Consider the following 16,896-nt stretch of genomic DNA (forward strand, 5'->3'; position numbering starts at 1 on the left):
CTGTTAGTCATTTTCGCTGACACATGTTGTGTTGCAGTGCCAGCTTTACTGTAGAGTTGCTAGGAGTCTTTACAGAGCAGTAATACACAGATTTGCTTTTAAGTTCTCATATAATCAGAATTAATGAAGGCTTTAATAACAGGCTTTTTATTTACTTCTTCGCAGATGCAAATACATGAGCAATGTTGTGGTACTTTCAGCTAAATTTAAATACATTCCAATCAATTCTAAATGAGTGGTAAACTACTTAATCTCAGATCTTTATAATTTCAAGATATTTATGTATAAAGTATGCTCTTTTGTTTGGGATTTGCCTCTTAGATCTTTTACACTTTTCATCATCTGCAGATTAATTTTTATAGAGAGATATCTGTGACTGTGTGTGTGTTTATGTAAATACATCCATCACATTCTTGAGTGCAGGGCAAAGAAAATAAATAATTGTCCATGCTAGATTGGAGGCGGAGGAAAAAAAGTATGTGGTTCCTGGGAGACTGTTCAAAATTAAAGCAGATTTGCTGAGAAGCACAAAATTACAGTGAAGTGTTTAACTGTGGCTTAAAGGACCTGTAGACCTAACTCTGTTTTCTACATTTATTTTTGCAATTTTAGCCTTCTTCAAAAAATGAAAGGGTTGGGGGTTTTTTAGGCACATGCTCTGTTTTGCAAGAAAAGATTCAAGCCTTAGAATGGGAAATTAGACTACTTATACTATATGTCCACTGTTGATTTTGCTCTTTTTGAGTAATTATGTGATTTTTTTTTTAATTTTTTTTATTTTTTTTTTTAATGAAGATGACTGTTCACATGGCCTAGCTTCATGGATCAGTGCATCAGGTGCATCAGTGAGACGCCAGCCTTCCTAGGCTCCCATTAGTGTTGATGGCAGTAGGGTGGGGAAGAAAATAATTTTTAAGAGGTAATTCTGAGCAGAAGGCCTGTTCATGGTGCTCATAATTACGTACGTAAGGACTGCCTCTCTCTTCTTACACAAGTTTAAGGAAACGTTGGTGTTTAGCCCTGGTCAGAAACAAGCTACAGTGAGTGAGCAGTCTCTCAGTCACTCCCTTCACTGTCTGAAGGAACCGGGGAGAGATACCGTAACAAAAAGGTTTGAGGTTTGAGATAACGGCAGGGAGAGATCACTGGAGTCACCATTATGGGCAAAACAGACTCAACATGGGGAAAACTCTTTATTATTATTATTAATAAAACCAAAGCAGATAATGAGAAAGAGAAGAAAACCAACTTTACCCTACCCCTCCCTCTTCCCAGGCTTAACTTCATTTCAGTTATCTCTACCTTCTCCCCACTCCCGAGTGGCACAGGGCAGGAACAGGGAATGAGGGTTGCAGTCAGTTCATCATGTGTCGCTTTATGCCGCTGCTCCCTCCTCGGGGGAAGAACTCCTCACATTCCTCCTCTGCTCCGTTGTGGAGTCCCTCCCATGGGCCACAGTCCTTCATGAAACTGCTCTGGCGTGGGTCATCTCTTCCACGGGGTGCAGTCCCTCTAGAACAGCTGTCCCAGCGGGCCCTCCACGGGCCACAGCCCAGGCATCCACCTGCCCCGGCGCGGGGTCCTCCCCGGGCTGCAGGGGGATCTCTGCTCCTCTGTGGGCCTCCACGGGCTGCAGGGGAATTCTGGCCAGGAGCCACATTACTGCTCCTCCTCCTTCTTCACTGCCCTTGGCGTCTGCAGCCGTTCCTCTCACCAGAAGTTCTTCACAACAGGCAGGCAGATGCCCCTCAGGGTCTCTTCACATCTCATCTCCTCTCCACTTCTCTCAGCCAGGCCGGGCTGAGTTGGGCCCAGTCGGCTGCACGGCGGGAGGCCAGAGGGTGAGGCCTGCAAAGCCCACGAGGCTCATGCCTCCCCCTCTCTGCCCCCGTTTCTGTTTCTTCACTCCTCTTCCTTTTTTTTTTTTTTCTTTTTTCCAATTTTTTTTTTTTATTTTTCCCCTTCTTAAATACGTTATCACAGAGGCGTTATCAGGGAACATTCTGACAGCAATTGGCTCGGCCTTGGCCAGCAGTGGGTCTGCCCTAGGCCCAGCTGAGTCCACTGAACGAAGGGGAAACAACTTCTAGAAGCTTCTTACAGGAGCACCCCCACCCTCCCCAAACAAAACCAACCCAAACACATGTACTCAGCTTGGAGGTGATGCAACAGTATTCTGGCTTTTTAAGATCAGATTACTTGTGTAGCTGTTGGTTGAACTGGCACTTTAGAAATACTGGTAGGACTTCAGAAAGTTCAGCAGGAATAGTGAAGGAACATTACAGGAAAAAAGAGTGATGCACTATTATTCCATCTTACTTTCGTCCCACAACAAGGTACGATAACATCTTTGCAATACTACTGTAGTACCAGTGTATACCAGCCCATTTCAGTCGCTTCTTGTGAGAGACTGGGGACTGTTATCTGCAGTATTTAAGAATCTCTGAGATCCTGCTCGTACAGGCGTGTTCAGTTATGACAGTGAGCAATGCCAGATGCACTGCAGAAGTGGAAGAACACTAAGCAATTAGAGACCAGGCTGCTTACAGTGCTGTGGAAGTTTCTTCCTACTTCTTTCCATTAATGTTTGGTATTTGTTTTGAAGCGCGAGTCTCTTTATCTTTCCATCTTAATTTTTATTATAGAATTAGATGTGGTGCTGAATACTCTCATAGTATATAGTTTATATTATTTGTCATTTTGTTTTCTCAAAATTGACTGCATACTTGGCATAAAGAATGTTGTACTTCAGTTGTCTAAAATGCTGTGCTTCTCAAGTCACACTCTGAAAAACGGTATTAATAAAAACTGTTTGTGAGGTAGAACAGGAGTCTGAGTACGTAGAAAGCTGAATGCTGAGATCAAGAAATTATTACTCTGGTATATTAATTTTTAATGGGCTGTCTTTCTAATGATGTTTCATCTATCAAATAAATGATAAGCATATCCCAAGTGACTTGCAGGATATTCCCAGAAATATACAAGCATAATTCCAATGCCTATATATTTTAATGAACTAATTACAAATTAATTATACCAATTATGCATAATCAATAGTATTTCTACTTTGTCCTGTGTTTTCTTTTGTCTGTCTTTAGGGATTTAAATGCTTAAAACAGAGCCACATTCTTTTTTTAATAAGATCCTCTTGGAAGGCCTGTACATATGTTCCTAAAACTTTGGGATGCCATTAAGCAAATAGAGTAGACTTATCCTTTTTGCTGTCGCAGGACTGTATTTATGTAGTATATTGTTTACTTTCCGATGATCACTATGTATAAAAAAAACCCCTTTTTTCCCCCCTCTGCTGAATGTTCTTATTTGCAATTATGTGATAGGAAATCTAAAATCTTTGAGACTGCTGCTCTGATAGCAAGGTCAATACTTGGCAAGAGGGGAGGTGGTTGGGAAGGCTGATTCTGTGCATTCTTGAAATGATCGGTTTCACTGGATTTTTTTTTTTTTCCTCCCACTGTGATGGCTTATTTAAATAAGAAACATTGAAGAGGTCTTAAAATGAAATCGACTGTGTATTTTTCTGTTGTCACCACTGTGTTGGGATCTTGTCAAAGCTCTTAGGCTAGGCATTGCTTTTTCTTGATAATGCTTAGATGAAAAGCCGACAGAAGGAGAGGCAACAGCAGCCATGCTGATAGGCTCTGCGTGCGGCGTGCTTTCTTCAGCTGATAACGCATCGTGCTCAGCAGAGACCTGAGGAGCAGCGTTGTGTTGCTGGTGATTCTATCTTGAACAGAGACCCTGCCCCCATTTTGGCCATTAAAAAGGTGTGTTGTTCGGTCTTCTGGCCAACTTCTCTGTGAAGGAATGTACCCTACCTCCCTTAATTTCCTTGTAATTTCACTTGGAGAAACTGCTCTCTTTTTCACCTCTTAACTAACTTTTATGTAGTGTTGCTGGCACAGTTAGCGGCAAGTATGTTTTGATGGTGAATAAGGGACCCAGTACACTGTTTGTAGAGTGCTTTGGGATCATCTGTGATACAAGGGGCTACGGTTAGCGTATTTATTGTTCTTTGTCAATAGATGTGAAAGTATCCAGCTTAACAGTAACTTTGTCTAATCTGAAACTAAACCTCCTTGCCAGCAAGCCAAGATCTAAGCCATTGTTATTGAGACCAATCCTTTTTCTTAGAAAGAAATTAAAATGGAAGAGGGCATGGTATGTCATCAGGTTAAAACAGAGGAGAAATGCTGTATAAAAATGACAGTGATACCAGGGTGTTAGAGCAAGAGGAAAGAAAAATCCCATAAGATAAAGTATTCTAGAGAAAAAGAAGATACGACAGTAGTATACAAGGTACTTTGAGTGGCCCTGAAACAGTGTTCACCAAAGACCTGATGCATGCAGGCCAACAGATTCTGTCAGTAGTGTTTTACAGAAATATTGGAAAAACCACAGGTGGCTGAATTGCAGATTTCTTGAGGCAGTATTGACCAGAAGGGTAACTTGAATGGTCTGATGAGCTTTTATCAAATTAAACAAAAAAACTGAATGGACTTTATGTGGAGCTTAATTTACTCTGAAGTCAGAGTATTTTAAAGCAGCTGTTTTAAAGTGTGTGAAACTGGAGAGGGCGAGGGTTGGAATAGAGACGGTAGACATTTTACATGGCGCTCAGGAATGCCTGTGAGATGCTGTTTCTCCCCATCTCTGCTGGAAAGGTAAGCCCCCCGTGCCTGGCTGCTTTTGCACTGTACCCAGCTGCCCTATAGACCTGTGGGGCTGTAGGAGTTCACAGGCTCCCCTGCTCCACGTGGTCCTTGCCAACGTGAGTGTAAATATCTTCCCATTCATGGAAGAGTAACAGGCATTTCAGCACTGTTATGAGCTTCATGTAACCCAGACCTGAAACAGCATGAAGTGCTCCAGCCTTTGTCAGCCTGGGTCAGTGCTTAAGGGGTTCTGACTGTAGTCTAGCGATAGGGACTCAACTGCCTTACTCCTGGGCTTATCTTTATTATAATTAGCAGGGTTTTTTTCTTACCGTTGAACCTAAAGCCTTTTTTGCTGCACATTCAGCAGGTTATGTTTTGTCCTTCTCCTAGGGAGCATGCGAAACAATTGTTTTCTTCTTCATAACGAAATAGCTGCATAGTCCTTCACGGCAGGAAGTGAAGCAATTTAACTGTCTCCAAATATCTCTCCTATTTTCCTTATGCCCCAAACAAACAGGCTCCAGATGTAGAGTTACAAAAAAGCAAACTGACTTCTTATTTGTAGAAGGTGGTATTCAACTAGATTATATTTTTTTTCTTTTTTGAACTGTTGAACAGTGAGATGTTGGCTGGAATGCTTTGACATGTTGCTAGCTAAACGTTTGCTCTCTTCTGATAATTTGAGCTTTGTCTGTCTTGTGATAAGTTTGTTATGAACAAAGCAGCATATTCACGTCCTTGTTAAGCACATTTTCACCTGATCATGTGATGGAAACCTGTGGCTTGCTGGCAGAAGCTGCACAGCTGTATTAAAAAGCAGTTTTACAATGGCTATCAGCTTGGTACTGGGAAAACTGATAAAGGCAGCTTTTCTGCCATCTCTACAACCATCCACATTCATTAACATCAAAGTTCTGTAAGCCTCAGTACCAACTGCGTCGGTACTCATCTCACAGAGGATTTGCTTCTCTCCCCCTATGGGAAAGTTCTGCATCCTTTAAATCATATTAAGCTGCTTCATTTGTAAAATAATTCTTAATAGTGTGTCATGAATTGAATTCACTGTAGCTTTTTGAAAAATTCTCTTGGAGTTCAGCTTAAATACTACTTTTCAGTACTGGAGAGCTGGTGAATGCAATTGAGCACATTCCTCGTAAAGTTTCTAGGGTGTTCGTGATTAGCGGTTTCCAAAACCTCAGTGCAGCAGTACTAAAAGCATTGGGAGACGAGAAACCACTTTAATAAGAAATCAAAGAGACTGTGTATCTCAGCGTGAGGTACAGACAGATACACAGGAATCGCTTGCTGAGGAAAAGGAGCTGGAGAACTTGGAGGCAGGAAGTCACGTTAGGGCTTGGGTCTGCCCTGATGCTGGGCTTGGCGGGGGTCATGAGGCTGAGCCTGAGAAGGTAGGAAGGAATCTCCTGAACAGAGTGGAGTGGCATATCCTGGGGGCGGCCCCCCTGTCTTTTGTGAGCTACTACAGCTGGTGCTCTGGACAATACCTGAGTTTGCAGAGAAACTGGAGCATTGCTGAGAACATCTGTTTTTCTTTGGTTTGTCACATATCCTTGAAATAAATACGAAGCAGTATTATTATTAACCTTTAGAAATGTTTTCCCTATTCCCCCAAATTCTACCAATCTGGTTGTTCCTTTTCATTTCCTGCTAGGAAGAATAGCTTTTAATAAAAACAAAAAACCCCAAACCAAAGAAATTCATTATTATTCCACAGATGTCTTCTGCCTGCAAGAGAAGGCGAGAATTTAAAGGGACAAAACTGTAGCTAGATTTTCCGTTAAACACTTGGCAAATCTCAGCAAGGGTAAGATAATGTAGATGAGCCTAGAGGAAACTGTGCAACTACGTGCTGCTTATCTAGAAGCTGCGCTAGTCTTGCAGGGAGCATGTGGAGATGGTAGAGCAATGGGCTTGCAAAATCTCAAGCCAGACAGCTCCGAATCTGTTTTTCTGAACTGATGACAGTCGAGGTATATGTTGGTGCTGATGGGTAAGCATGAAGAATTCTGAAAACTCGTGGAAGTAATGAGGTATTCTGTTTTCTTAATACCTCACCCTTCTGGAAGATGCTGCTCCTCAAATCCAAATAGTACTGTTGTACTTGGAGTTCTTCTATCTGTTCTCACTGTGTTGAGTGTTGCAAGTCTTGTTTGGGCCAAGTCACTATTTGCAGATTCTTATTCCACAAAAACAGCCTGTCCTGTCTCCCCCCTTTTCTTTTGCAGCTTTTTCTGTAGCAGTTTGCCATAATTCATGTGTTTGCTGTTTGCGATGCAAGCTGTCCATGCAGAGAGCTCTGGTTTGTTTGAAACACACACCGCGCTTCCGCAGGCTGTTAACGGTGTTGAGGTCCGCACGCCTAACTGGCAGTGCCCAGCAGGCACTGCCTTGGTGGATTTTTAGTTCAGGGATTATTTGAATCTGGAAGCTGATCAAACTCAGAATGTGCATTAAGAGCACTGAGTGTAGGTTGTGTAGGTGATATCATTTCTAACTTTTCCCTTGGCTCGCTGGTATTTTTTTCTTTATTCCCACACATCTCTATCCCTTCTTTATCTCATCACACGGTGGCTTTCCTCCATTTCCTTATGAGTTCAGGGTTTGTTTTTTTTTTTTTTTTCTTATCTCTGTGGCTTTTCCCTGTAGTCAGCATTCAGTGTGTTTTTTTTCTGGAGCTGGAAGGTCTGAAAGTGTAAGATATTAAGAGAATCTAATGAATGTAATCCCTGTGACTTTAGCTCTGTTGAGAGCAAATACGAAAGGCGGATGAAACCTTAGGTTGATTGAGAAGTTTGATAAATTAAAAGATAGTGACATGCACCTGAGTCCACTGCACAGTGACACTTTCAAAACTACCATAGTCAGTGCCTATCTTTGATCTTTTTATTTGAGAATAGCAGTAGTGTGTAAGATCTTTTCCTTTTGATCATTCCCTGGAGGCACTTTTGTCCCAGCTATCTGCTGCGTATCCCTCTTCCGCAGTGGATGAACACTGACTGCACAGTGCTTGCCAGCTTTGCCAGACCTACGCGGGTTTGAGTAATTGCTGCCCACCGTGTTCATTCTTGCTGTAGAAGACTGGTATGATTCCAGATCACAGATGATGAAAGCCCGGTGTGGGAAACCCATTGTGCCACCTACTCTTTATTTTGCTGTTCTCTCTCCTCCTTTGGGTGTGGCTGTGTATGTTTTGTTTATGTTTTTTTTCTGTCTCTGTGAATTCCTGTTTCTTTGCTGACATTTCCCACAAAAGAAGTTTTGATTAATGCTGGCTGCACACTAGAGCTTCTGAAATTCATTGCTTTATTCCCTCACTGCAGATCAATAAATACTTATGTTTTATTTCCAGTGCTTTGCCTTACATCACAGAAAAGTTCAGCGTTCCTCCTTGAATACCGTTCTGCATTTAAGTTTGTATTACTTCAGCACATCAGCCTGTAGTTTATTTCTTTCGTACAGCCAGAGGCTGTGCTTTGTGTAGTCTTCGTAAGAGTCCTGCTGACTACGATCTAATATGAGTGGAAGAGGCAGAGACAAGTCTTAAACGCTTTGACTTTCACTCTGCCCATGCAGTGGATCTAACAAACACTAGCTGAGCACTTTCTCAGGGATGTTTTTTCAGGCTTTAGAGTAAATTTGGCGGTTCTATGGCCAACTCCTGTCAATATGTTGGAGTGAATGAACAGAAGGTTTGGACCTTGAGGCTCAATCCTAAATTGAGGCCACCCTAAGGAGGGAATTGGACCTCACTCACAGCTGGCTCTTCCTCTCTTCTCCTTCTGTCAGGAAGTACTCAGTGCCTCTGAAAAGGCTGCAGGTTGTTTATCGCCCCCGACTCCTGCATGCAGTTGGCATTGTTGGTGTGCATGTGGAGGGTGGCTCTGCAAAGGGGACGAGTGGCACTTCACAAAATGAGAGCATGGATGAGTATTTTTAGTAATTTCACAACACTTGAGCATACAGGTAAACTACTTCATGTGCAATTCTGCCTTTGTTCTACATAATAGTAAGACAAACATAAAATCCATTTGGTCCTTTTCCTTGTTGATGAGTGTGTGTTCCTCATGCTGCTATGTATGCTACCGTGTTGTGTTTAAGTCTTTCAGTCTGGTATCTTCTTCGCTTGCAAACTGAAGAGTTTTAAATATGGATATGTATGTTAGACCTGGAAGTGGTCCCATGCAAAATGCAATGAAGCTGGGTTGCTCTGACCTCTGAGCTCTAGCATGTGTTTGTTTTGGCTCTCTCGCAGAAACCTGCAGTATACAAATTGGCACTTGTAAAATTGTTCAGATAAATCAAAATTGGTACAGGAAAAAAAAAAACTTTCAAACTGTTTCTTTTGGGATCCTTTGCCATGCTATTTTTGATGTGTGTTTTCAGAGGAGTGTTTTTGTGGCAGCAGGCAGTTTGTTGCTTGAAGAAAGCTAAAATATTCTAGGAAGTCAGGCTAGCTGAATTTAGATCTTAAGTGATGCCAAAACTAATATAGCCTGTAACTAAGTGAGAGTGACTCTGCACAGTAAATGTCAGTCACCCGCAGCTTTGTCTTACATTTTCATCCGAACCTTTAAAAAAGGAAAACACAAACAAAACACCAGCAAACGTGGTAGCTGCTTACATCCAATCGAGTTACAGCCACAGTCTACTGCATAGGAGAGCCCGCTCCTCATCATCCTCTGCGCAGAGCGAAGGTCTGCTGGTGCTGCGGGCGGGACAGATGGGGATGGACTTGTCAGAGCAGCAAACGCCTGCGGTGGTGCGGGAGCTGGGCTGGCCTGGCCTGGAGTGCCCTCTCTTGGCTGCTGCAGAAACCTCCGATTTCGGTAAGGATGCTGGAAGAGTCAGTCGGTCGTTAGCTTTTTAATTTTCCAGGGTGACAGACAGAGGTAAGCTGTATTGGTTGCATTTCCAGATTTGCTTCCTAAGGACCTGTGATAGCTTACTGAGCATGAATCTTTTGTGCCCATGGCAAGCTTGAATCCCTCACTTGAAGCCACAATAAAGTTACGCGCTCCAGCAGCATTGCGCGGAGGACTCTGTTAACTTGGTGCTCCTGGGACTCTTAACATTTTAGCAGAGCTCAGGTTTTTAAGAGACTTCATACCGCTCTGAATCCAGGGATCCCAGAGGCAGCAACTGCAGTGGCCCCTGCTTGACTCTTTGCACTGCTAAATGAATCCAGAACAAATGAGGCTCTGAAAATAAGAAGAAAAATTTGACACCTGAACTGCAGGAAACAGTTGTGGATTTTGATGAGGAGCAGTAGAGGGGAAGGGAAAACCTATGGTTCAACATAGTTAAATATATGGTGTGCTAAGTATGAATAAATTGTGACTATTTTAAACAAGTTCATATACTCTATGGCTGGCTCGAGCACAAAGGAAAAGACAACGGCTACAACATAGTAGTTCCTCAAAGGGTTACCTGGGGGCCAGCATTCTGGGCTGCTGCTAGTGCGTGGCAGTGGTCAACTTTTATCGTTTATAGAAGTGGCAATTTTTTTAACATTTAATTGTTAAAAAAAAAAAGAATTTGTGTCAGTGCTTGTGAGGTTTTGTCTCCTGGTAGCCTTACTTTGCAGTCCGATTCCTTTCCTCATTGGTCATAAATTATTAATCTGTGTAAAGGAATCCTTCACTAAACTGAAGTTAAAAGTTCCTTTTTAAATGTACCAAGCGCCATTCATGCCCATTTTAAGATGACCGAATTGCATGGGGCTGTCCTGTGCACACTCCCTCTGCTGTAATGTAAAGTCATGCAACAATTTCTTGAACTATTGAAGCTGAGTCACTTCTGTATTCCGGTCGAGTACCATTACAGCAATAGCTTAGCTCTGGGTTTAGGGAGAGGGTTTGTTCCCAGTCTGTAAACTCCATCCAAGTAAATGAGCATTTCACTTTAAAGCAGAGACTGAAATCTAGTCCTGGCTGCTGGTGACTGAAAATCACTATTATCTGGCTTAACGTGAGCCAAGTAAAATGATTCAAGAGCCTTAGGGTAGGTGTGAGGTCACAGTTAGTGCTGGTTTTTAACCTCAAATGGCTCTAGCTGGTCTGTTGACATGGAGGTGGCCCCAAAGTCTGTCAGGGCACCGTGGGAGTGAACTTGCTTTTTGTATTTGGTATAGAAGGTAAGAATCTGTTTTTTCAGCCTGCTGGTAGCACTCCTTTCTTTCAAAAACAAGACAACAACCCACGCAGTCCAGTTGCACTCACCACTTAGGAGGTGTGAATGTGAATTCAGTGTTTGCTGTCTTGTAGCAAGTGGTGTTCTTTAGGGTGCATTTGGGTTTGAGTATAAATCATAAGGCAAGATTTACAAGAAACATTGTTCCTTTTCTTTTGGCAAAAGCACAGTGCAATCCACTGTTGCAATCGCCTTCCTGTTAAATTGTAGAGAATATATATTAACGATTACACCTTGAAATTCAGGAGGGTTTATGCCTTCATGTGCGGCTTTTGTTGCGTTCCTCGTGGCATCGCATTGCGATTCCCAGTCACTGGTAACAAACACGCAGGGTTTTACAGCGCTGCTCGGTTACTGGCTCACCTCTCTCGCTGTGTAGTTTATATCGCTCTTCTCTTCCTGTGCAATAGCTCCCTCTGCTTGAAAACAGCAGTGTAATTATAACCCCTATTTTGTATTTGCTTGATCAAAGGTTTTTAATATGGGCCCGTTTTTTTATGAAGATTGCTGCTGCTGCTGCTCATCCTGAAGCAATTCCAATACGTGGCTTACGCTCCTGCGTGTTGCAAACAAGTGATGATAACCATACTGTTCTCAAAATGCGTACTGCATAGGAGCAGCCCGTGTTTCGTTTTTAGCATGAGGGCTAGAGCTGGTTGGAACACTTTTTCATCTAAATTATCTCTTTACCAAAACATGATGATTTATTGAAGCCAAAATGGTTTTATTTCAGTGAAAACTTAAGTTGAAACAGGACTGTTTATCAGAAATATGGTAGTTAGGCCACTGACCTTGAATATCTGCACAGAAGAAGCTAGTGGTCAGATTCCCATGTCCTGTGTAAGTGGTTCTGATCTGGGACCCAAAAAAGAGCAGCTTTGGATCAGACAGAGCAGGGATTTGAACCTGGCTCTCCCACATGCTCAGCCAGCACCATAATTACTGGGCCAGTCATTCACTTGCAAATTTTTGTTAGCTTGTCTGCATCAGTAGGGACTTGCTGGTTTGGTTTTGTTCATTTTTTTATCAATATAGCTAAGCCAGCAAAAGTCATAGTGTAAAAGCTGTTGTGTCAGCAAAGGTGTAGTTTTGCTGAGAGAGCATTCACGCGTTTAGGGAACCAGTGTAAACCTGGCTTGCCGTGGCAAGATGAGCCCACGATAGGAAAACTTGCTGGTTTAGTTCTATTAGCAAAGCCTTCCTAACGCGAACGGTGCCTTCCTTGCTCAAAAATGGCTGTCTCAACAGGATCCTGGTTTTGCAAAGAAGTCCAAAAGGTTATTTTCATTTTGCATTGGAGCAAACCCAAAAATTAAAACCATCTCAAAAGTCAGTGTCAAACGGAGTGTTTGGTCTGCGGTTGGCTGTCATCAGGATAGTCAGGCACATGGTTTTGTCGGCAAGGGCAGGGAAAGCTGACTCTCTACACAAAGGGCAGCAGTAACTTTACATTTTCAAAATTCAACACTCTTAAAGCAAAACCTCTTTTTCTCTTTTTTTTTTTTTTCTTTTTTTCTCTTTTTTCGTCTTGGAATCCTTTGGTTTCTCCTAGACTTCCTGCATTTGGGTTTGTTTTGTTTCTAAAAATTTCCAAAGGTTTTGCAGAATGTGGATAGCTTGCGATTTGAAACACATGAAATCCTTTCCCCTCTGCATTGTGTGAGGCAGGTTTGAGCATAAGCAGTCGGCCAGCCCAAGCGTGTTGGCACGGGTTCAAGCAGGCAGAACACCATCGCGCGGCAGAGGGAGGTCGCTGGGCTCGATTATCAAGACGTTGATGCTCGCAAGGAAGCTTCTTCTGTAGAACGCGGATCCCCAACGTTTGGGAAGATTATAAAATGGCAGGATTAAGCAGTAGAACAGGAGAGAATTATGAGTAATATGTATTTACTTGAATTCAGCTTCAGCATGGCTCTTCCTGCTGAGGTCTAATTTCAGTTCTCTGATTTCAGCCGTTTACAGATATTACATTCATTGCCTCATATGTTTGCACATACTTTAAAAAACCATGTTTGCTTGGAAAGCAATATATAGTTATATAAAATAAAGAGTTAAAAAAAAGCTCTCCTGTTTTCAAATTAACGCTAAGGTGCTGAATTCATGGTGGTCTTTGTGATTTGAGTTTTGCCCTTTTTTTTTATCCCTCCCGTGCCCTGAATAAGATGCAAGTCCTGAGGGGAAAATAGTGCATGATTATGCATTTGAAAACCCTGTGCATACAAGGAGCGTTTCTGAACTTTATGAGCCCTTAGGAAGGGGTAGAAAGGCTAATTCTAATCTTAAAAAAAACAAACAAAGAAACAAACAAGAAAAATCCTCCATAAATTTGTTTTGTGTATCTTTCTGACACTATATAGTAACTTATGATCATTTCATTGGATTGAGGATGAATTTTCAAATGGCTGACTGCATGATAGAAATGGTACATGACACAATGCAAAGGCTAATACTAGGAAAAAAATGAAGTGCGTATCTTTGCATTGGTTTACAGCCTCTCCAATATGTATATTTTCCACTTCACATTCCTCTCTCTTCACGACTGCAGTCTTCCTTGTCGTCAGCAATGATGTTGGTTACTTTTCTGTTACTGTCTCCTGTATTCTCTGTAAAGGAAACTTCATGGGTGGAGATGATGTCTTTTATAAGTTGTCATGCAGATTTGACAAAGCAGGAACACTGCAGTAGTATAGCAAATGATACTGCTGCTTCTTGAATGGTTTGGGTTTGATTTTTTTAATTTTAATTTAATAATATTTTTAATTAAATGTCTAATCTTGCAATGATTTCTTTTAACATCAGTTTTGCCTCTATGAAGCTCTTGAATGGCATGCAAAATGGTTCTTTTATGTAACATTAGCACGTAACAGGCTGCATGGAGGCTTGTGGAAAGGTGCCAGTGTTGTTTTTCTGTTTGCAGGTTGGCCTGTCCGTTTGTTTCTCTTTATGTAAGAAGAGGACAGGCAGGGTATCAGTCAGCATTCAGATCTTAAAATTTCTTAATGGATTAGGCAAGTGACGGAGTATCTTTGACTGCGAACCTTTTCTTTTTGTAAACTGTAAGCCTTGGCAGTGTTAGTAGATAGTCCTTCTAAACGTCTCAGCAAGCTTCAGTTCTATATCATTCGATGATGAATGGTTGTCTTTATATACTCAAAATAAACATAATCTTTCTGGGGGCTTTGACTGTTTTTTGTTGTTTGTTTTTTTTTTCCTCCAGGATCCCTTAGATCCAACAAGAACAGCCATTGTGATCAGCTCTTTGGTGGCAGGTGGAGTAGCCGAACGTGGGGGCGAGCTTTTGCCAGGTGACCGCTTGGTCTTTGTAAATGACAAATACTTGGACAGCGCTACTTTAGCAGAGGCAGTGGAAGTGTTGAAATCTGTGCCCCCAGGTAGAGTTTCTCTTGGAATCTGCAAGCCTTTGGTGGTAAGGACTGATTTTCACTTTTTTCTATTTGATTCTATGACATGTGTAGACTGGGCTGCTGTATTTGAGGCTGGGGGGGAAATTCAGGCTAAAAGTATGTATGCATCTGAAAAGCAACTGAAATACACCTTGACATGTCCAGAAATTCTGGATAGCTGGCAAATGGACAGCTGAAACTTCAAATGGTCTGACTGGAAAACCAGTGTTCTCAAGTTCCGCCTGAAAGAACATCCATGTGAAGTCAGAAAGTATGTCTGAGTAAACCTACACGCACTGGCCCTATGCATCAGTGTTACATGGCTGAAGCAGTTCAGCAAATCAGTTAAATATGTGCTGAAGTCCATTTCGCTGTAAGACACTGCTAAGTGCTTGCTTGAGCAAAACTGACATCAAAGAAACTTAATCTGTTTGAAGTCAAGACTGTAAATTCAAGTAGAATTTCCTTTTTCTAGAATCAGGGCTTTGGAACAGACAGTAGTTTACTTGAGAACACTGCAGTATTGTTCATCAAGGGCATCCAGGCAAAATTAATTAAAGCAAAGCACTATCTAATAGAAAAGTGCTTGTAATGCTAACTGGTAGAGGAGTGGTGAAATAGGAATGTTAGAAGACAGTTAAATATATACTTTCCTTTTCTAAAATGTGATATTTTGTTGTTCATATCCTTGTATTTGTCTGTCTTTCCTACACATCTTTATTTTTTACTATGTCTGTACTAACATTTTAAAAGAATAAAAGCTGTTTACTTCTTCGTCTCCATTTATTACTTCCCTTTTTTTAATAATTCTGTAACTTTTTCCCATTTCTTTTCTAATGGCTGGTTTTCCCCCTCCCTTTTAGTTTATTGAAAAATGTGGGGACTTTTTAATTTGTTTTCCTGACTTATCATTTTGGTTGCCTTAGGGAGAAAGCAAGGAGGAGGAGAACATGCACAGTGTGGATTCCAGGAACATTGGATCTGCAGAACCAATAGATAATACTAATTTCTCAATAATACTTGAAGCACCACAGGTATTTGGTTCAACTTAAGTTTATATGGACAGGAAATTATGTTTTAAAGTAAAAAAAAATAGCATGTCCTTCTGATAAGACTTAAATATCGGAGAGACTTCAGACTGGATTCCCTCTGAAAAAAACTCTTTGCAGCTAACTGTGTACTAATTGTGTTGTGAACACTAAGCAGGTGCATAGCACTTACAAAGGCAGTTCCCAGCCTGCCTTCTCAAATTTATTATGTCATTAAAATACCTTGGGTTACCTTGGATATGAAATAGGAATGCTGCGTTATTAGTAGTCATAAGTAGTTGGCTCAGCTTTGCGAAGAAAGTAAGGTATGGAAGTGAAGCAAAACAAAAAAAAAAAATAGTGCAGTGTGTGAGGCAAGCTTGAAATCTATTCTTCTTCATAGACTTCCTATGCGGCGTTGAATGATTTCTTTACTCTCTTCCCAAATTATCCTCTTTCGTATTTTCTGAGAAATAATTCTGTTTATTGTGGGACGATGAGGCACTAAAGATGGTGAGAAACTAAGATACCAGGGTACTAGGCAATAAGACTGCAATACTGACCTGTGTAGAGTGAGAGACACGTGGATAGTTTTGGATTTTCGTCTGTTCTCAGGTGTTTTGGAAAATTTGTATTAATTCACATTGGTGATTTAGACCAGAAAAGACAATACATAAAAGATCATCCAGAACTGCAACACAGTCATAAAAATAAATGCTAGATTTTCTACCTGTCTCTGGATACAAACATATCTTTAATGCTGAAATGGTGTATTTGAACCATCAGAAGGAGCACTATTAGGGGCAGATGTAGGTATACTATGTAGAAATTAGCTTGGACATGATATTTACTGATTTTCATGATGTAAAATAGATTTTTGGGTTTTTTCCAGGTGCATAGGAAGGGTTCATGGCAGAGCAATTAGTCCTCTGCCAGCTCAGATTGTTTCTGTGCTTATTAAAGTATACTTATTACTTATAAAGTATTTTTAAATAAAGTATTTTATCTTAAAGTCTGGCTGAATATAGAAACTGAAATGACCAATTTGTACAAAATACAGGCAGGGATATTTGCTTGCATTTTGTTTTACCTTATGTATGACAGCACTGATGGTAGCTTAGCGCAGCAGTATAAAATTTCCATCCTTTTGTCTTGCCTGCTCATATAAGAGCCAAGAGTGGTGTGTCACGACGGCTTTCACTCTTACGCACTAGCATAGTGCAGACAAAGCTGACTTTAAAAAAAAAAAAAGGGAACTTGAAGATTTTATATGCTACAACAGTAGACTTTACTGTTGTGTTTGCAGCGTTCCCGATGCCATTGGTAGCGGCTGCTGCTGCAGTGCAGCAGTCTGTGATGATACACCCCTAAGTGCTGTATCAGGAGATGGTAATACCAGTTGCTGCGTGATTTCTGAGCTAAGGCAACTGGTTTATGTAACAGTGAGGTTGGTGCCTCTTACAGAAGTGTTTGGAGAATGATGCTGCAGAAGTGAAGTGAAATGAAATGAAGATGAAGAGAATTAGAATCTCTTCAGACTGGGTATTTTTTGAGATTGAGCTACACAGATCAAATAGA

General features: G+C 41.3%; 1 protein-coding gene across 6 annotated transcripts in view; it reads left to right on the top strand.

Moving 5' to 3' along the window:
• PATJ (PATJ crumbs cell polarity complex component) overlaps positions 1-16,896 on the top strand; it is a 155,892-nt gene that overhangs the window by 40,641 nt on the left and 98,355 nt on the right. For all 6 annotated transcript variants that reach the window (XM_086753255.1, XM_086753256.1, XM_086753259.1 and 3 more), the window contains 2 exons: positions 14,104-14,313; positions 15,217-15,324. In XM_086753255.1, coding sequence (XP_086609381.1) covers positions 14,104-14,313; positions 15,217-15,324 — 318 coding nt within the window. The remainder of the gene's footprint in view (positions 1-14,103; positions 14,314-15,216; positions 15,325-16,896) is intronic.

Source organism: Chlamydotis macqueenii, chromosome 8 (genome assembly GCF_036417535.1).
Source record: "Chlamydotis macqueenii isolate bChlMac1 chromosome 8, bChlMac1.mat, whole genome shotgun sequence".
Taxonomy (NCBI): Eukaryota; Metazoa; Chordata; class Aves; order Otidiformes; family Otididae; genus Chlamydotis; species Chlamydotis macqueenii.